The sequence below is a fragment of the Alosa sapidissima genome, chromosome 4 (assembly GCF_018492685.1).
Source record: "Alosa sapidissima isolate fAloSap1 chromosome 4, fAloSap1.pri, whole genome shotgun sequence".
Classification (NCBI taxonomy): domain Eukaryota; kingdom Metazoa; phylum Chordata; class Actinopteri; order Clupeiformes; family Clupeidae; genus Alosa; species Alosa sapidissima.
Genome location: NC_055960.1, coordinates 11,710,750 through 11,728,272, shown reverse-complemented (window position 1 = coordinate 11,728,272; position 17,523 = coordinate 11,710,750). Strand labels below are relative to the sequence as shown.

General features: G+C 43.3%; 1 protein-coding gene across 1 annotated transcript in view; it reads right to left on the bottom strand.

Annotated features, from left to right (window-relative positions):
- Window positions 1-17,523, bottom strand: part of ca16b (carbonic anhydrase XVI b) — a 71,329-nt gene that overhangs the window by 35,399 nt on the left and 18,407 nt on the right. Inside the window, exon 3 of the mRNA XM_042089932.1 lies at window positions 1,955-2,134. Within this exon, the coding sequence (XP_041945866.1) occupies window positions 1,955-2,134 (180 nt within the window). The remainder of the gene's footprint in view (window positions 1-1,954; window positions 2,135-17,523) is intronic.

The window sequence follows — 17,523 nt, the reverse complement described above, 5'->3', positions numbered from 1 at the left end:
ACACTACAACCCCCCTTGACGCAACCCAAAGGGGAAACGCCACTAAAGCCTAACAGGGAAAACTGAGAGCACTGGACATTAAAGTGGCAAACAATGTTTTTAAGCAATGGCACAAGACAAAACTACAAAGGCTAAGACCAACATAAGCAAAAAGGCCATTTACCTCCTACAAATTCAGCCAATAACTGAAGAAAACAGAATGATCTAAAGTAAACTATCCAACCAACCTCTCGTCCCCCTTCAAAGAAGTGCAACGCACTCACCAAACACAGGAGATGAATCCTATTTCAGAGACAAATGTCGGCAAAACTTGGTTAATACGGCTCCAATGACCATAGACCAGCCTGTGGCAAGTCACAGAAAAACATATGTCGCACATTCCCTAACACACACAAACATTAGCAAAGCCGACAAAATAAACATTCTAGCACAATGGCACTCAAGCCAATAATGCAAACCAAAGTACAAACCTCGCATATCCAAAATGGTATTCAAACCTTACTATGCGAAAACCTAAGACCCAAAACTCGCACTAGACTACGGCACTACACCGAACGACTATGCGAGCAGCAGTTAAACCAAATCACACCTGCTGGCCTGCACCTAAGCAGACACCAATCAAGTGCTACGACTGCTAACCAAATTATTGCACCTACCGGCGCCAAAGGACAACCTGGGATTTCCGGCGCTAGCCTACTTGATGCTCTGCACCTGAGCAGACGCATCCAGGTGATCCCAACATACTATACTCCCACACAAAAAGGAACACATGCCAATTGTCCAACGAATGTGCTACATGCACCAAATGTCAGACTCTCTGGACTTCAAGTTCACTCTACCCTCCTGCACCTGAGCAAGGCAAGGCAAGTGAGAACCAAAGACAATTGCACGTGAACCTAAAGGGAGCAAACACAGAATAATCAAATACAAAAAGGAATGTGCGACTTAAATGTAAACTAACAGAAAAAAGGTTTGTTTAGACGAGCCCCCATGTTATGGTCTAGGGGTAAGGCCACAACAAAAGAGGGAGTCGAGAGGTTGGATCTTTAACTAAAATATGGATTTATTAACCAAACTAACCAAATAACAAACAAACAGTGTGAGGTGGGTCAAAGTCAGTCATCAGTAATGCATGGATGTTGTGTGTTTGCAATGTGTCTGAGTGCAGTGTTGCATGTCCAAAACCCAAAGTAAGAATGGCCCTGCTAAGGGGAGAGGAAGCAGTCCTCTTATCAGGACTCCAGTGTACAGGTGCAGCTCATCAGCTCGTTAAGTCCTAAGCACACCTGAAAACAAGTAGTCAATACGCAGAAGGCCTAACAGGCCGTCACAACACAAACGACAACACCTCGGTATCCACACCAGTCACACTATATCAGGCCCGAGCAGTTGCAGTCGCTATCTAATCACCAGTGAATGTTTTATCACAACTAACATGATAAATATTCATGGCATCATCATGGCAGATATGTTTTTTTCTCTCTCAATGTTTGTTCAATGTGGGAGCGTCTATCTCTATTCTGAGATCTTGTGTCAGAATAGCCAGAGACTTTGGATCACAGCATGGGCCAAATCAGTTTGTGTAAAAGTCAAATCCTGGATCGATGGCATTGGCTCAGATCTGTCTGTGCCCTTGGTCAGAGCCAGTGGGCTGGTGCCTACCCGGGAGAAGATCTCCGATGTGATTAGGCGTGAGTGTAAACAAACTGGAGCAGTTTCTGACAGACAGGATGACCTGTTTTAATATTGATTGGGATTAACTTTTAAGCACTCGCAACCCCACAGTTGTTTGGCTTATCAGAACGCAATCAAACATTCATGAGACGACGACTGCTGCCCTGTGTGTAGAGTAATGATAGACTGTCAGGGTTAACAATCATCTTCATTGCCAAGGCCAGTGCATGTTTATCCCCCGCCATCCCCCACCTCTCCCATCCCCCGGGATGATGCTGACCGGTCTTTCCTGTGTTCTTCATGGAGGTCTTGTTGGAGGACGGTATTCCGAACCCTTCCAGCGTGAGCTCCTGGCACTCGTTGGAGACGCGCACGTCCTTGTCGGAGATGTCCACCGGCGACTGGTTCTCCTCAGCACACTCAGGGTAGGACGAGGCCCAGCGCCCTGGCCCGTGGCTCCCTGCATAGAGGAGAACACAGCACAAACACCTCTCATCAATACTAAGGCTCAATACCAATAGCATCAGTTGCCTCTACTCCTACCCCTATCAATCCAACTATCCCTTACCCATTGAAACTGAGTTACGAAAGATCAGGGCTGAAACCACTGGCACCTGAATCAACAAAGGGTGGAGGAGGGAATGGAGACATGCTTTTTGTCAAACAACAACTTCAATGTTCTTCCAAAGATTCCTCTCTGTAGAGTTGCATGCAAATGATTTCGGTATCTGCTGTGGTGTTTGCTGAGGCTCTTCGCAGGCTCAGAGACAAACAGTTCAAGCATTTTATTCCAATACTAATGCTAATCATTTTCTGAATCATTCAGCCTTTATCAGGGGAGGACATCAGACCATAAAGGGGCAGAATAAGAAACATCCAGTAATCAGGTTCACACAGTGGAAAGAGCTGACAAAAAAACCCCACATAAGCAGTTTGTAAAAACAGCTATCAACTAGTAACACTAATCAGAGTGTTCAAGAGGGAGCAAGCAAAGTAGGCAAAGGCATGACTGATTCATCCCACCTGAATGTCAACGCTAATGACGGGGCGCTGAACTGGGGCTGTGCTTAACACACACATTTCGCTTGCCATCATGTTATTACCATGGTAACAGGACTCTCAGAATAAGAGATATTCAGATGGAAAATATCAGAGGTAACTATGTCCCACTGTAATTTAGTCATCAGTAATGAGGGAAGCTGTCTCCTCTCTTTAGTAGTAGTATTAGTATTCAATTTTTTTGATGATTTCTCCTGTTTTCTTAGTCAGTGTGCAGACCAGTTATTGTAGTGCAGATTGTCCTTGCATTCACATTTCAAAGAAAAAAAGACTTGTCTTTGTTTTAACTTAACAGGAAGATTAATGTGAAAAAAGTTACTGAACCTCATCATACATTCTCAAGGATATCAAACAGTGAGACACAATGACAAAACACAATGAGACATAAAAATGTCAAGCATTGTTTTGGGCAATGCCAGTGCTCTAAAAGGCTTACTGGGTAAGGCAATTAAAGTTCAGTCATTCTCTACAGACTATCCAAGCCTTAGACCTACTTCCAGTTTGTTTCATATTTCAATGCATCTAGAAAAACAAGAGACCAATGCAACATGTATCACAAAAAAATACACAGCAATTGCACACGATAAGGAAAACGTAACATGCTAAGTATATTAGTTCTCCCTAACTAGCCTTGGCTTATTGATTAATACCCATCTGAACTCATTAGGACCTTGGCTCTGGTGGAATCCAGTCTTTAAATGGCCAGGCCCAGAGTTGAGCACTCGAGGGATAGGGGGGTAAAGTTTCTTTTGATTCTGACAGATTAAGGTCAGGTTTCCTTTCACTGCGAGGGCGTTAATGATGCGGCTTCCTTTAAAAGTCTTACAATCTGCCTAACCTCGTTTATTGAGAAGGCAGACGGGTCTATTGAGCGAAACATGTTTGAATAGCTTTCTCACTTACAGCACTCTTCATTATATCTCTGCCTATAGATAATATCCTCATGCACTGAAAGGAAACCATGTCACTTCAGTTACCTAGTCGATACGACTCTAAAGCACTATTCAATAAGAAAAATCAGGCCACTTCTACACATACGCCTGCCCCTGCCACTTCTACACATATGGCTGGCACTGCCGTCCCAACACATACGCCAATATGAGTTGGGCCTCGAGCAGAGGCCAATGGAGAAACAGGTGTGTCTGACTGGAAATCAGACAGGTGTCTGGATGAGTGGTAGCATGGAGAGCAAAGTATGTGTATGGCTGGGAAGGTGTGTATGTGAATGTATGAGTACTGTATGAGCATGCATGAGTGTGGGTTAAGATCCTGTGGAGTAAAGGAGTACTGTTACTAGTACGATTTGTATTTTGAGGCTGATATGAAGTTACACAGTATATGCTGGTATATGTATTACTTCTTGATGAAAATAATAAAAAATAATTATAAAAAAAAAAAGGAAATCAGACAGGTGTCTCTGATTGCAAGTGTTGCCCATAGACAGTAAAGTGTAGCCCCCAGCAATATGGCGGCCGCGTTGACGTATGCCACCTAATAGAATTTGACGGACAATGCGGTATCTAGCATTGTAATATCTATGCATCTACAGCAGCGTTTCTCAAACTGTGGGTCGCGGAGACATGCCAGGTGGGGCGCGAACTGACGCGAAAAACAGGAGGGTTTTTTTTATTTATTTTTTTATCTGTAGCCTGGGCCCAGGTAGCACCCGAATCTCACGTCTTGCATCGTTTTGCTAGACGTGCTCGTTTAATTGACCTGCTCAATGCTACGTGCCTGTGTTCATCCAAAACACCTTTCAGACGTGTGACTGGACCTCTACTGATTGCTCCTTCACTTGTTTGTATTTGTTAAGTGCATGAAAAAGATGGGAGTTTGCTATGCCAAAACAACCCAGCCAGGGGTCAGATGTCCACCAAAGGCAGGAGGGAGCACTTCTGGAAATAGACTCCACAGGCTTAGGCTATCACGCTGGAGAGGCAGCAGGAGTTGAAAATTCTTTTTTTGTCATCATTAAGACTTGAGTGTCTGTATATTTTACAAAATTGTCGATGCCAATATCTATTTTTTAAACATTTTACTATTCTTGTCTTTGTTTGCTTTCTTCATAGCCTATCTGCTTCCTCCATGTAATTTGCTCTCAACTAATCCAATTCCATGTTCATGTAATTTTTCTAAAAGTACTTTGTCAATGAACTTATATTAAGCACTGCACCAATTCTACATTCTCAAGTATGAAAGGGTTATTGATCTTCAGTGTGATTTAGTATCCATGGCTGCACACACTTTTATATGGTTTCTACATCAAAACCAAACAATCCAATTCATCAGTTTTTAAAAACCCAATGACATCCATAAAAAATGGATTAGACAGCAAGCGCTTCTATCTAAAACTATCAACAAACGTGAATGTGGGTTTAAAGGGACACCAGGCAACGTTTTCGTGTTAATTAATCATCTTCGTAAGTCGGTATATGGTTAAATGACTCATTACCGGGCGAATGAAGGCTCTCTCGCCCGCCCCTACTGCCTGTAGGAAGAATATCCCACTTGCAAGTTCGGTGTATCCTATCCAACAATCGCTAACGAAACGCTAGCGATTGTTGCAAACGTGTGTATAATGGCAGAGCCGGCGAATAAGCAGCGAAAACCCTTGACGGAAGATGCAAAGGAAAGGAAAAGAGCTTCAGACCGAGCGAGGGCTCGCACACGTATCGACACGTACAGATGGTAGGGGGAGCTTCGTAGAGAAAAAGCATCAGGCTTGCCTGGTATCCCTTTAATGTTATCTAAAATGGGCGCAAGCAGTGGGCAAGTGACACACTTCATCTGAGGGCCCAGACATATGGGCCATTAAGAAGACCAGACAAGAGTTCACCATGACTCGCATGCCACATGAGACAGATGATGTGCTTGCGAGCACCAATCATATTTATCTGCTGCTGCCTGGACCTCTCTCACCTGACCGCTCTCTCCTCCAGCTCTTCCTCCAACAAGATCCTTTAAGCCAAGACCTATCAATTATTAAGCTCAGAGATATTGTTTCTGTCATAGCCAAGGTACTCCCAAAGTGAAGTGATTCATGATGGTGTGAACTCCACTCACTTCAACACGGTTTCTCCTGCTGGTTCCTGAAACTCAAGCTTCCTCTAGCAAATGTCTGCTTTTTAAAAAGTGAAGTTCTTTCTGAGAAAAGCCTCATATTCTTTCCACTGCTGACGAGAAGCAAGGCTATTTTTGAGTAAGTTGTAAATCTGCAGCCCAAAACTATGGCTCATAATTTTCACAATAAATCACAGACACAATTTTTCTGCGCCTGACTGGGGGATCCACTGAGGCAGATGAAATGTTGACTGAAAATCAGAACAACCTCTGAATACTGAACTAGTCCTTTAAATGCTTCTGCGCACACTGAGCACAACACATACTGTGCTGTGTTTTCAGGGTTAGCAAATCAATTTGTGAATGCATTCCTAGAGCATAACCTTGCATTCTGAACTTTAAATGAATGTGCTGTATGATGTGCGCACAAGCAAGATGATCTCTGTCCCTCTCCTTTTCCCCTCCTGAGCCTTCACTCCAAGCTCACATTCTAACTAGATGTACCGCAGAGCGGTACAAAATATGACCGCCGCCCAGTCCAGCACATGTTCTTGAATTGTGTTCATGTGTGCGGGGACATGTTTATGTTTATGTGTGTGTGTGTGTGTGTGTGTTCGGTGTGTGTGTGTGTGTGTGCATGCATGTGCATGTGCTTGTGTGTTTGCCTGTTTATGTGCCTGTGTGTGTGCATGTGCATGCATGCGTATATATGTCTACTGTGTGAGTATGTGTCATACGTAGGATAACTGTGAATGTATGTGTGTGCGTGTGTATCTGTTTATGGAATGGGTTTACATGACCCCTGGAGGCAAACATACGCAAGAAATTGGTCATCCTAGGCTCTACGGTTCTCAAGATATTCACAGAAAACTGTGTCTGCCCTACCCTCCTTTCGAGGGGTCCAGTCCAGCGGGGGGGGCTACAGATCAAAACGAAAAGTGATGGTTCCATGCTATCCATGTGGGGTTACATGCCCACCCAGTTTCGTGTACCCCGGTCTTACAGTGTCCCGGGAATCCTTGACGGAAATTTGGACATGCGAAAAAGAAAAAAAGAAAGAAAAAAAAATCTGACTAAACCTCGCTGCGCGGCGGTCATAATTAAGAGGCCTGACTGAGGCCTCGACCACCCATGGCACCATGGCGCTTAATATGCCCCTGCCACCATATTGTTTTAGACTGCATTCCAGATAACTTGGATGTTGGAGGTCGGACTTCAATTCCAACCTTGAAGTTGGGGTAGATTGACTTACCCCAAGCTCAGAAGTAGGAACTCTAACAACAAGTGGTGTTCCATTGTACTTTTTTCCAGTAAGAATTCCTGACCTCCAAGTTTGTCTGGAATGAAATTGGGAGATTCCAATTAGGACACTTCTGACTTCTGAGTTGTCTGGAATGCAGCATAACTGCAGACCACTCCTGTCTGTTCGGTATGTAATGGTATAGAACAGGACCACGACGCGCCAGCGGAGACACAAAACCCATTTTTCTTGACAGTGGTCTGTTATACTTAGCAACAGTCTGTAATCTAGAAATATCAGACCTCCAAACGTTGGGAAGGTCTATTCAAGTGAATGGAGCGTTCTGCAGCATTATGAAGAGCTGTGTAATAAAATCATGTATCCTGCAGACTTGATATTCGCTTAAATGAAATAAATATATATATACAAATATATATTGCAATTTCTCAACTCTTAGCCACGGTTTATAGAAGTTTCTTCAGCTTTTTTTAACTTCCATAAAACACTGCCCTGCTGCTTGTACACAATGTGGCTAATACACAGCAAATTACTGTATATATATTGGTATTGGCAATCAAACAAAATTGATTTGAATATAAGAAAGATATTAATCCAGGCACTCCAAAAACAGTGACAGCAAGGAAGGGATACAGATCAATTTAAAAAGCCTTTATTTGAACTGGCTACTATTAAAACGGCAACATGTTTCGACCAAGCGCAGAGGTCTGCATCAGGGCTTAGTTTTCCCTTCCTTGCTGTCACCATTGTGTGAGTGCCTGGATTAATATCTTATATATCTTATATTGGACTGATCCTCCTTATCCAAGAGCACCCGATACAGCGGATGTACGTTTCTCAACTATAGCTACCAGCCATCTGTTCAAAACTGATTTGAGTTTGACTTTTGAAGATACTGTCTTATCTATTACTGGGAAAAATGCCAATACAGTGCTTCCCTAGTGTGATCTGTCCACTTCTTCACCCCTCTCACCCAGCAGGACATACCACTGGACACAACCCCACAGGGCAGCGTTCCCTGCTATGTGCCCTGGTATTGACTAACATCATCTGGATTGTTCAAGCTGTGTTCTTTGTTCTTCTCTTACCCATGTGCAGGTGGCAGACATAATTATGGAGCCAAACTGTGAGTCTAGATGAACCTGGTCAAATTGAGCCCAGGGGGGCTACTGAGTTTTGTGATGGAGCTGAGTGAGTGCTTAGGTGAGGATGCTGAGTTAGTGTGCAAGTGTGTGTGTGTGTGTGTGTAGTGTAAGTGTGTGCGTGTGTGTGTCTAAGTGTGTGTGTGTGTGTGTGTGTGTGTGTGTGTGTGTGTTTGTGTGTGTGTGTGTGCGTGTGTGTGTGTGTGTGTGTGTGTGTGTGTGTGGGGGGGGGGGGGGGGGAGGGGTATGAGGAGGTGGGGGAAGTTGCTCAGCTGTTCCTTTGGCTTAGTACGCATTTCTCTTGTGTGTTTGTGTGTGTGTGTGTGTGTGTGTGTGTGTATTTTTTCCGTGCCATCTGCTTAGCTCACTTGCAGCGTTGTGTGTGCATCACCTGCTCCGTGTCCTACTCCCTGAAGTACAACAGGCACATGTTTGTCTCAATCTGGCCCCTTTGTTACCAGCCACCATCCCATTAACCTTGGGGACAGATAACCTCAGCCGCGTTGGCGTGGGGACGGGCGACAGAGTGGAGATTGCCTTGTCATTTCCGTTTTGTCCCCCGGGGGAAGGGTACGCATTGCACACGGCCTGGCAGCTCTCACACATTTGGCACACGGATCCTCGCCAGTCTAGTCCAATCAGCCCATCAGCAGCTTTGACTCAGGCCGAGGGATGACAGCCAACACATAGTGGCTGTAGATGTAAGCGATGGCAACGGCTATTCTGTTAAGGGTCTGGACAGGCAGCTTTCAGTTACCACTCAGGAGTAATTAGGGTTGGGACAGACGTCCATATTTATTGGCATCCCCGGTAAAGAGGAGTAAAGCCCAATTGCTAAAACGGATAGTTCCGGTCCTTGACTATGATTGGCTGAATTGCGTTCCATGCCGTTGTAAAATCCAGCACAAACATACACCTTGACCGTATTTCGTTCTATTACTGCACTACCACAACTTATTGCAACTTGATTCAAAAGTTAGAGTAACTGCGTCTCGAAGTTGCTTGGCAACCATTTACTTGGAGGAAATATATTTCTTGGTGGAAGAATGATTATCTATGAATAAATCGTTACATTTCTCGTTGCTTTGCCTTTATTTTATGAAATCTTGCCAGATATATGTAGTAACTGTATTAGAAAAGCAATAAGCCACTCGAGTCCGTAGGTTACAATGATTTTAGAACAGCTAAAATCACTAAAATTGCGTTATGCCCAACAACGCTCCTTAGCTGTTCTAAAATCACTGTAACCTAAGACTTCTCTGGGCTTATTGCTTAATTTAATGTTTATTGGCGAAAAGCTCAGTTCTCTATTCATCTGACACTAGGTCACATTTCCAGGCAATATGTCCCATTTAGCCATTTCAGCTTGCCATTTCCAGGCAATATGTAGCATTTAGCAATTTCAGCTATTTACAGTACATATAGGTAAATGACAAGACTGTTTTTCTTGACAAGCCTTTTATATAATCTGTTACACAGAGGTTGACTTCCGATGTTTATTTTTTTAGATGCTGCTTTTATCTGTATCTCTCCAACACCAAGTCATTTATGCCTCTCTTACCATCTTCTTCACTGTGCATAGGGGCAAGATAGACATGGGTTCTTTCCCCAGCAGGTTTGTACCAGATCCATCGTCATAACTATTGTTTTAACTGCAAATATCAGCATTTTCAGGCAAGTGCCTATTTTATAAACCCCTCCTGACTTGGTGTTCATATTTTTGCTACTCAGCCAATGTTCCTATGGTCTGGTGGACCCACCACATTATTAGGTTTTTAAATCAATACAGCCATAACAATTTATGTAAAAATACTTATCAGATGTTTACTTTAGCTCAATTACTAACAATATAGACTATGGTTAAATTTTGTAACTTTGTGTGGGAATAGCAGGTGCAGAAAGACAACATTCACGCACACAGACACCTACACACAGACACACACACACAGCAGGCCCAGTTAGAGGAGGACACAGTTAAGGTACAGGAGTGTGCAGTCATTGGAAATAAGTTATTTTTTATGTTCTTCACAGAAAATGAGTCTGAGTTTGAAGAAATAATAATAGCATAATTTTTCTTTTAGCAAACATTCAAAACGGGTCCCACAGACCCGAACACCTTACAAGGTTAATACACTTAGCTCTTATTTGAACTCTTGTATTTCATTTTCTTTCCCATGTCGAAGAATGACTAGGGAATAAATGAGGAGGGTGATGTGTCTGGTAGTTGCTGACATAAAGCATTGGAAACCTTAGTGAGGTTGGTATGAGTGTGCTTAAGATGATGAAAGTGGAAAGTTGAGAAATAGGACCAAGAATGGCAGCACTTGAAGAGGTTCAATTTTGGGTCAAATTTTTCAGAAGTTACACAAAGGCAAATGTACTCTATCCGGTGTAGAAGAGTTGGACTGAGAGCCATATCTCCAATTCACTGAACTAGAAGTAGTGCCAACAAATGTAACAAAATCTAAGTTACCGGTAGTTCATTTTATCTCTGAATCAGTGATGTAATTTTTTAACCAGGATTGTCCATATGGGAACATTTATCACAAGTCTTTATGTATTCACATATATTGACACCTTGGGTTTCATTCACCATGTACCGCTGCTCATTTAGGTTTCATTTGTTAGATATTTCCATATTGACAGTAATTTCTGTCTCTGAGGCAAGACAGCTCATTAAAAGTTGAAGATTAACTGTATCCGTGCAGTTGCGTAACCTCTGCTGTAAAACTTTTCTAACCCAATCAGGCTTGTTTTTTCACTCACCCTATTAGTTCAATAACATTCCAGTGATCCAAAGGACCCTGGACCAATTGTTTTCATACATCTGTTAAATCAGCCTACCACTAAAAAAATATAATCAAAGACGGCTTGCCCGACTGTTCACCCCTGGTGGGAGAAATGAAATCCACAAACACCAAAGTCAATTATGCGCAATAAAGAGCCTCTCCCTCCACATCCTCTCGGGTAGCTCCTTTCGTGGCATGGCGCCCACAATCCCCCTTGTACACTACATGGCCCGAGCCGTGATCACTGACAAGGTAAAGCTCTTCCCATTAGAAACCGCCAATCTAATCTTATTAACCAAAGACTCTCAGACGGTCAGGAGCAGCGAGAGACATGGTACCCTGGGTGCAGGCATTCAAACGCTGTGTACACACACTGGCAAGAAACATGAGGGCCAGACAAGTCCTTTGAGAAGCATGACAAAACCTTGAGATATCAAAGGAGCCGGATACGAGGGTCTAGCTCTCTACCGGACATCTGGAAGCCTCTCTTCCACCTTTGTTCCTACTCCAGGCTATGAGAGTTTGTCTAATAATTCCAGTCACACAGCATGGCGTTGCTTCATGAAACTGCCTGCAATATACAAATGATTGATGACAACATGACTTGCCTGATTCAAAATAATTCAGTTTGTAGGTTCTTTCTTTTGGTGTGAGGCTGTCATGGTAACTACATAGTAACAAATGAAAATTCATTGCAAGCCTTTGATTGTAAAAAACAAAGCAATAAAAGCTGACATATAGGCTGATGAATATGACCCTCCAGGCCCTCTTCCAAACAAAGAAGAAAGTGTGCATGATGTTCATGGCAAGGCAAAATGCCTTTGTTGGTAATTACTCCATCTGCTTTAAGGATTCACCAGTGATCAGGCATTCAGAGACTCAAGCATCTTCAAAGAAAACTACAGCAAGACTCCCTCACTGGGCTGCTATGCAATGAAAAATCAATCAATCAGAGAGAGAGAGAAAAGGACTGGTACAAAAAGTTTAAAGACAACCTCATGATTTTTAACAGCAGACCTGTGCTGAACAGAATTTGTAATCGCCAGAAGAGCTCTCTTGACTCTACTGTAGTTGCTTGCTAAATGCTCCACAATAAAAAATAAAGTAATATTTAAAAAATGAACTTTAAGTATAAATTAACTTCCCTTTGAGTTGAATTAACGCGGGTAACAACTGTAGAACACAAGTTCACAATGTGTAAGTTCTGGATGTAACCTACAGTACTCAACCTGGACTCAGTAAAACTCTTTTTAATAATGTGAACTGACTTCGACCCACATATATTGCTACTCGAACTGGAGGCCTTATGTAACTTTGTTCCCCAGCATTGGTCTGTGTGATAAGACAGGAGGCACATTATTTATTCTAGCCTTTCAGATTGAATTATTGCCCTTTTCCGACCTCCACCCATTTCCCCAGGCAGCTCGGAGGAGCAGTGTTTTTGCCTGACTGTTAATCAGCCCATTAACTCTGTGAGACACAGCGTTATCATGCTCCATGCATTTGATGATTGACATAATTACATTCCTCGCCGACTGCTGATAGAGAGGGTCCCTCCATTTGGAGCTACAGTAAGGCGCTGAAAGCAGGAGGTGGATATCGATCAATGTGTCAGAATTATACACCAGGCCCTTTCTGGCAGGCATTAAGGGAGGCTTGAATTTGAGAACTCTGCTGCTGCTGAAGCAGCAAACAAAAACTGGAATGCAGAAAAAGAAAAGAAAAGTCGCCTAGTGATCCGATGTCACACAGAACAAATGGTGTTACTCGATCGGCCAACACTTACAATCAGCTGGTGAGTACCACAGTGGAAAGGAAAGGACAGGTATTAGTGTAACTTTACCCTGATGGGAGCATTAATGACGGCAAAGAAAGGCTAGAGCAGCCTCTGCTCAGAGTGAGGGTACTAAGGCAGGTGCATCACAACATGTCTTTGCTAGTTTGTGACCAATGAAGCAATTATCTTTTGTCCAGCAAGCACATTGTCTAAACGTGATCCTCAGGGATGGATTACTGCACGGGCCTACCGGGCCCAGGCCCAGGGGCCCAAGGGGTCAGGGGGCCCTGAAGCCCAAGCCTTTGCATGGAATCATTGCCTCGATATCAACAAATCAGGATGTAGGCTATGAATCTAATTGAATTTAGTATTGGCAAACCCCAAAATGCACCAGAATACAGGAAATCACATCAAACAACTTAAAACAATTCTGGGGGAGGACCCCCAAACCCCCCCCTCCCACATATACGACAATTAGTGGGGGGCCCTTAATACATCTGGGCCCAGGGGCCCAAAAGTTCATAATCCGCCCATGGTGATCCTCCACGGCAAAACCAGTCGGAAGATACAAATTATCACTGAATCTATATTCAGGTACAATAATACTCATTACATTATTGTTATTATTGTTATTCTTTAACAATATTTGCATGAGATAATAAGGAGGACAACAGTGAATGGCAACAGATGAATGGTCCACTTAATAATCATAAGGCCCTTTCACACTGGCGAAATTGCCAGAATACCAGAATACTGTACCAGAATCGCGGAATGACTGTCCCTTTCACATAGGCCGAGGCGGAACGGCGGGACAAAGTGTCTCGCCAAATTTACTACCAAGCCCCCTAGACATTTTGCCAAGTTTTTTCGTTCCAGCACCAGTGTGAATGGTTCAAGGCGGAAAGGGGAATCTGGGCGGGCATTTCGATGCTACTGTATGTCCAGCCCACCACAGGAGATTGCAAATCAATCTGATCAAAAGCAGCAATAGCAGAGACACCACATTATGTCAATCTATAAATTCACAAAGTATCCAGTCATTCAATGCCTGCTAGAGTTGACTGTAGCTTGGAATGCAATCATTTGCCATATAGGCTATCATAAAATCCAGCAAAAAAACAAAGCATGAACTCATGAGCGTCTGTCTGCCCTATATGTATATCCTCTGATTGTAATGATTACAGATATCTAGGCGATATTTGTAACATTTGTTTTGTATGTGGCCTGTTATAAAATCATGTAGATCTATTGAACAATTTAAACACATTAGGAACCGCAAAGTTGGAGACATGCATAAAGACATTGCTGCAAATTTAAAACCGGATTACTCTGGAATGGCTAACTGTACAGGGGCATGCTTTACACCTTTGTGTTCGGTAAGGTCTGCTGTTTATTCTGATATATGGTTTGTCATGTGTTGAGGTAAAGTTCGCGAAGTATTCCACCAAGATGAATGGGTAGGGAGACGGGTGAGACAGAATACCTTTACAGAGCAGCAGCTCTGGCCATATCGGCTCTGGCTCACATGACTGTACTGCTTTAAATGCATTATCGCTTCACTACCCAACACGCGAACAAGAAAGAAAAAATGGTTTGGTTTTTGAAATCACACACCACAATTTTATTTACTATAGCTGATCCTGCCTCCTGGCACCCTAAAATGCCGCATCATGTGAACAGATCAGCAGGCCGGCAAATTTTCATCTCGCTTTCAGACACAAAAAGACAGCAAAAAGACGTCTCCTCTTCCCGCAAATTTAGCGGGATCTCTGTGTGAAAAGGCCTATAGTTAAAATGAAGAGGCCTTCACGACAGAACAGGGGATGAAGGGCATGATTAATAAATACATGTATATATATATATATATATATATATATATATATATATACACAGCATATGCACCATTTATACACACACACACACACACACACACACACACACACATATATATATATATATATATATATATATATATATATATATATATACCATTTAAATATTTGAGTGCTTGACTAAATACAGTTAAAGACTTGGCAAAAGAGTTGGGGTACTCGTGGGGAGTATCACAGACCAGCCATGTAATCTAAAACTTTGTGCTCTAATCTCGGACACTAATTAGTCCGCTCAAGTCCCTGGCAGAGGCGGAGGGCAGGTGAGAAAACACTAAATCAAACAACAAGTTAATGGCCGCCGCCGCCGCCACTGCCGGCAAGCCCTCACAACATTACCTCAAGGCAAAACACCGCCTCGGCCTCTGAGCTGCGGTATCTTACGATTATCTTGGAGCGCTTGATTGTGTGCGGGGTGGGTGGGTGTTTGGAGGGGATTGGGGTGGTGCAGTGGAGTGGAGTGGGGGCTGTTCTCATGCAAGGGAGTTGGCCCGAGAACACATGCGGGACAGGCTGTACCCGGGCCCTGTTGATTGTGTGGCTGGCGTGCCTTCCTCTCCGCCGGGCTCTTCAAACGGCCTCTGAGATAATACAGGGTGGACGCTGCCAGAGTGACGCCACTTCCTCACTCAGGGTTAACACAGTTTAGGCCGGTGTATGCGGGGTCAAGGGTTATGTAAACGCCACTGAATGAATGTGGGAGATTAACTACGTGTGTATATAAAAATTAAAAAGACACGTTGCGCAGCTAATTTTAGAAAAAATGTAGAGCAGCAATATATTTAACTGGGACATTCAGGAAAAACGGTGTTTGTCACGATTTCAGCTCTGCGGGCAAAAAAAAAAAAAAAGCTTCCATCAATCTCAGACCGTAACCTCAAACCATCCTTTCATCAAGTATTCTTCTGTGAACAGTATGAGGTCAGCAGGACCCTGGTGAGCCGGTGTGGAGCCCAGCAAACAGATGGGCTGACAGATCCATTTGATACACCTTTGTTGCACAAACACCTTTGTTGCACATATGGCACATCAGTGAGACTGGCACACAAGGCTTTTCCACGCCTCTTGGTTTGGATACGGACCGAAGCGAAAGATGCAGACAAAAAGGGGCGATGAGTGGTGCGAATAGACGTTGCCCGCGACAAAAAAACATCTTTGATGGATATTGGGGGAGGGAATGAAATACATTTTTCAATTTGACCAAGTGCTTTATAAATAAATTGGATGCTCCAATTTATGACAGTAACTTAACCAGAAGTTAAAGAAGAGCCATCAGCATAACACCTATTTAGTCCAAACAATAAGACTTCATACAGCAGCCTTGTATTTCTGTGAAATCTGTTACTGTGAATAGATGTTACTGTGAATAGATGGAAGATGGTGAACTGAACACCGAAAGGCACAAAGTTAAAGGTAAAACAAATAATGGAATTATATTATAGGAAAGCAGCACTGTACAAAGGTCTGGACAGTGCAAGAGCAGACCTTGGGTTCCTGTCCGGTCGGCTACATGCAGTTTATGCATGCACCATATACATGTTTGACGGCGTTGCCCCCAGACAGACATTTCCCCTTCCTGATCCGAGAGCGGCGTGATACGATCTTCCAAAATAAAGTTTGCAATGTATTCACTCCAAAGGCACTTTAATGGCTACCGGACCACTCCAGGGAAGTGGCCCCACCTCAAATGTTCTAAGCAGCTGGGTGAGGACGTTCTTGTTGAGTCTCATTGATAGCCAGCTGAAGAAAGAGCACTTGTGGAGGGTGGGGGGACTTGGCGGCCCATTGAATAGACTGGAGCACTATAACTGAGCTTTCAGATCGCTGATGCTGTTGGAGTAGGGGCAGAGAGCGGATGCTGGTCAATGCACATACTCAGGAGTTGTAAACATGCTCTATACTTATTCATCAAATATACCTATTTCGGCACGACCTCGCTACGAGGCTGTCACTGGCACACTTGCGTTGATGCTTCAGAAAATGGTTAAGAGGCTGTGCTGCTGTTGTGCTGTGACGTGATGGCGCTGGAAGTTGAGCGTGTTATGCAACTACAGTAAAGGCAGAATCCAGGGAGAGATAAAGCAGCAGTTTGCCTAATGCCTCACAGAGATATCATGTTTGAGTATGCACTACAACAGAGAGGGAGGCCAGCTTTCGCTAGTTTCCACGATGCAGAATTGGGGACAAATCTTGTTCAGAGCCTCACCACCCGCTCCTCCTGCCCCCCCTCCCCCCTTATTGCTTGGAAACTGCAGCACACCATGTTGAGTTTGCTGATTTGATTTCATTTTTTGTTACTGCTTGAAAACGGAAAGGGGGGGTCCATGGGCTGTCTGTATGTGGCTTGCTTGGTACACGTGTGGGTTGAAAGTAATGGAAAAGCTAAAGTCATTTATTTCAAATCATTCTATTTATTTAACAGTATTTCATATGATTTATACAATGGATTTAATCAATGAAGGAGAAGTATAGTTTGAAACTCATCTGTATGCTTCTGGTGTTGCAAAGGAGGAAAATCTGTTAGCCCAGACTCTGTAGAAGTTGTCCAAGAGTGGATTTGGCTTTTTGAAGGGACTTTTTTTGGACCATAAAAGAGAATGATTACAAGCCAAATTCCCTTGTCTCTCTCATTTATTTACATGGTTAATGTGTTTAGTTTTCTGGAGAAAGGGGACATATTGTCAGAATTAGAGAACCCGAAGCCGTGATTAAGAACTCAATTCCTCACACAAATTGGTTCCTGCCAAAACAATTCATCATCGCAAATTATGAGGGACTCTATGCCATCCACCCTACCTGGCCACGGCCATCTTGACACATCTATCAAGGCCCAGCTCAAGACAGTGATTAATAGGCCAATCAGGGCACACCAGCA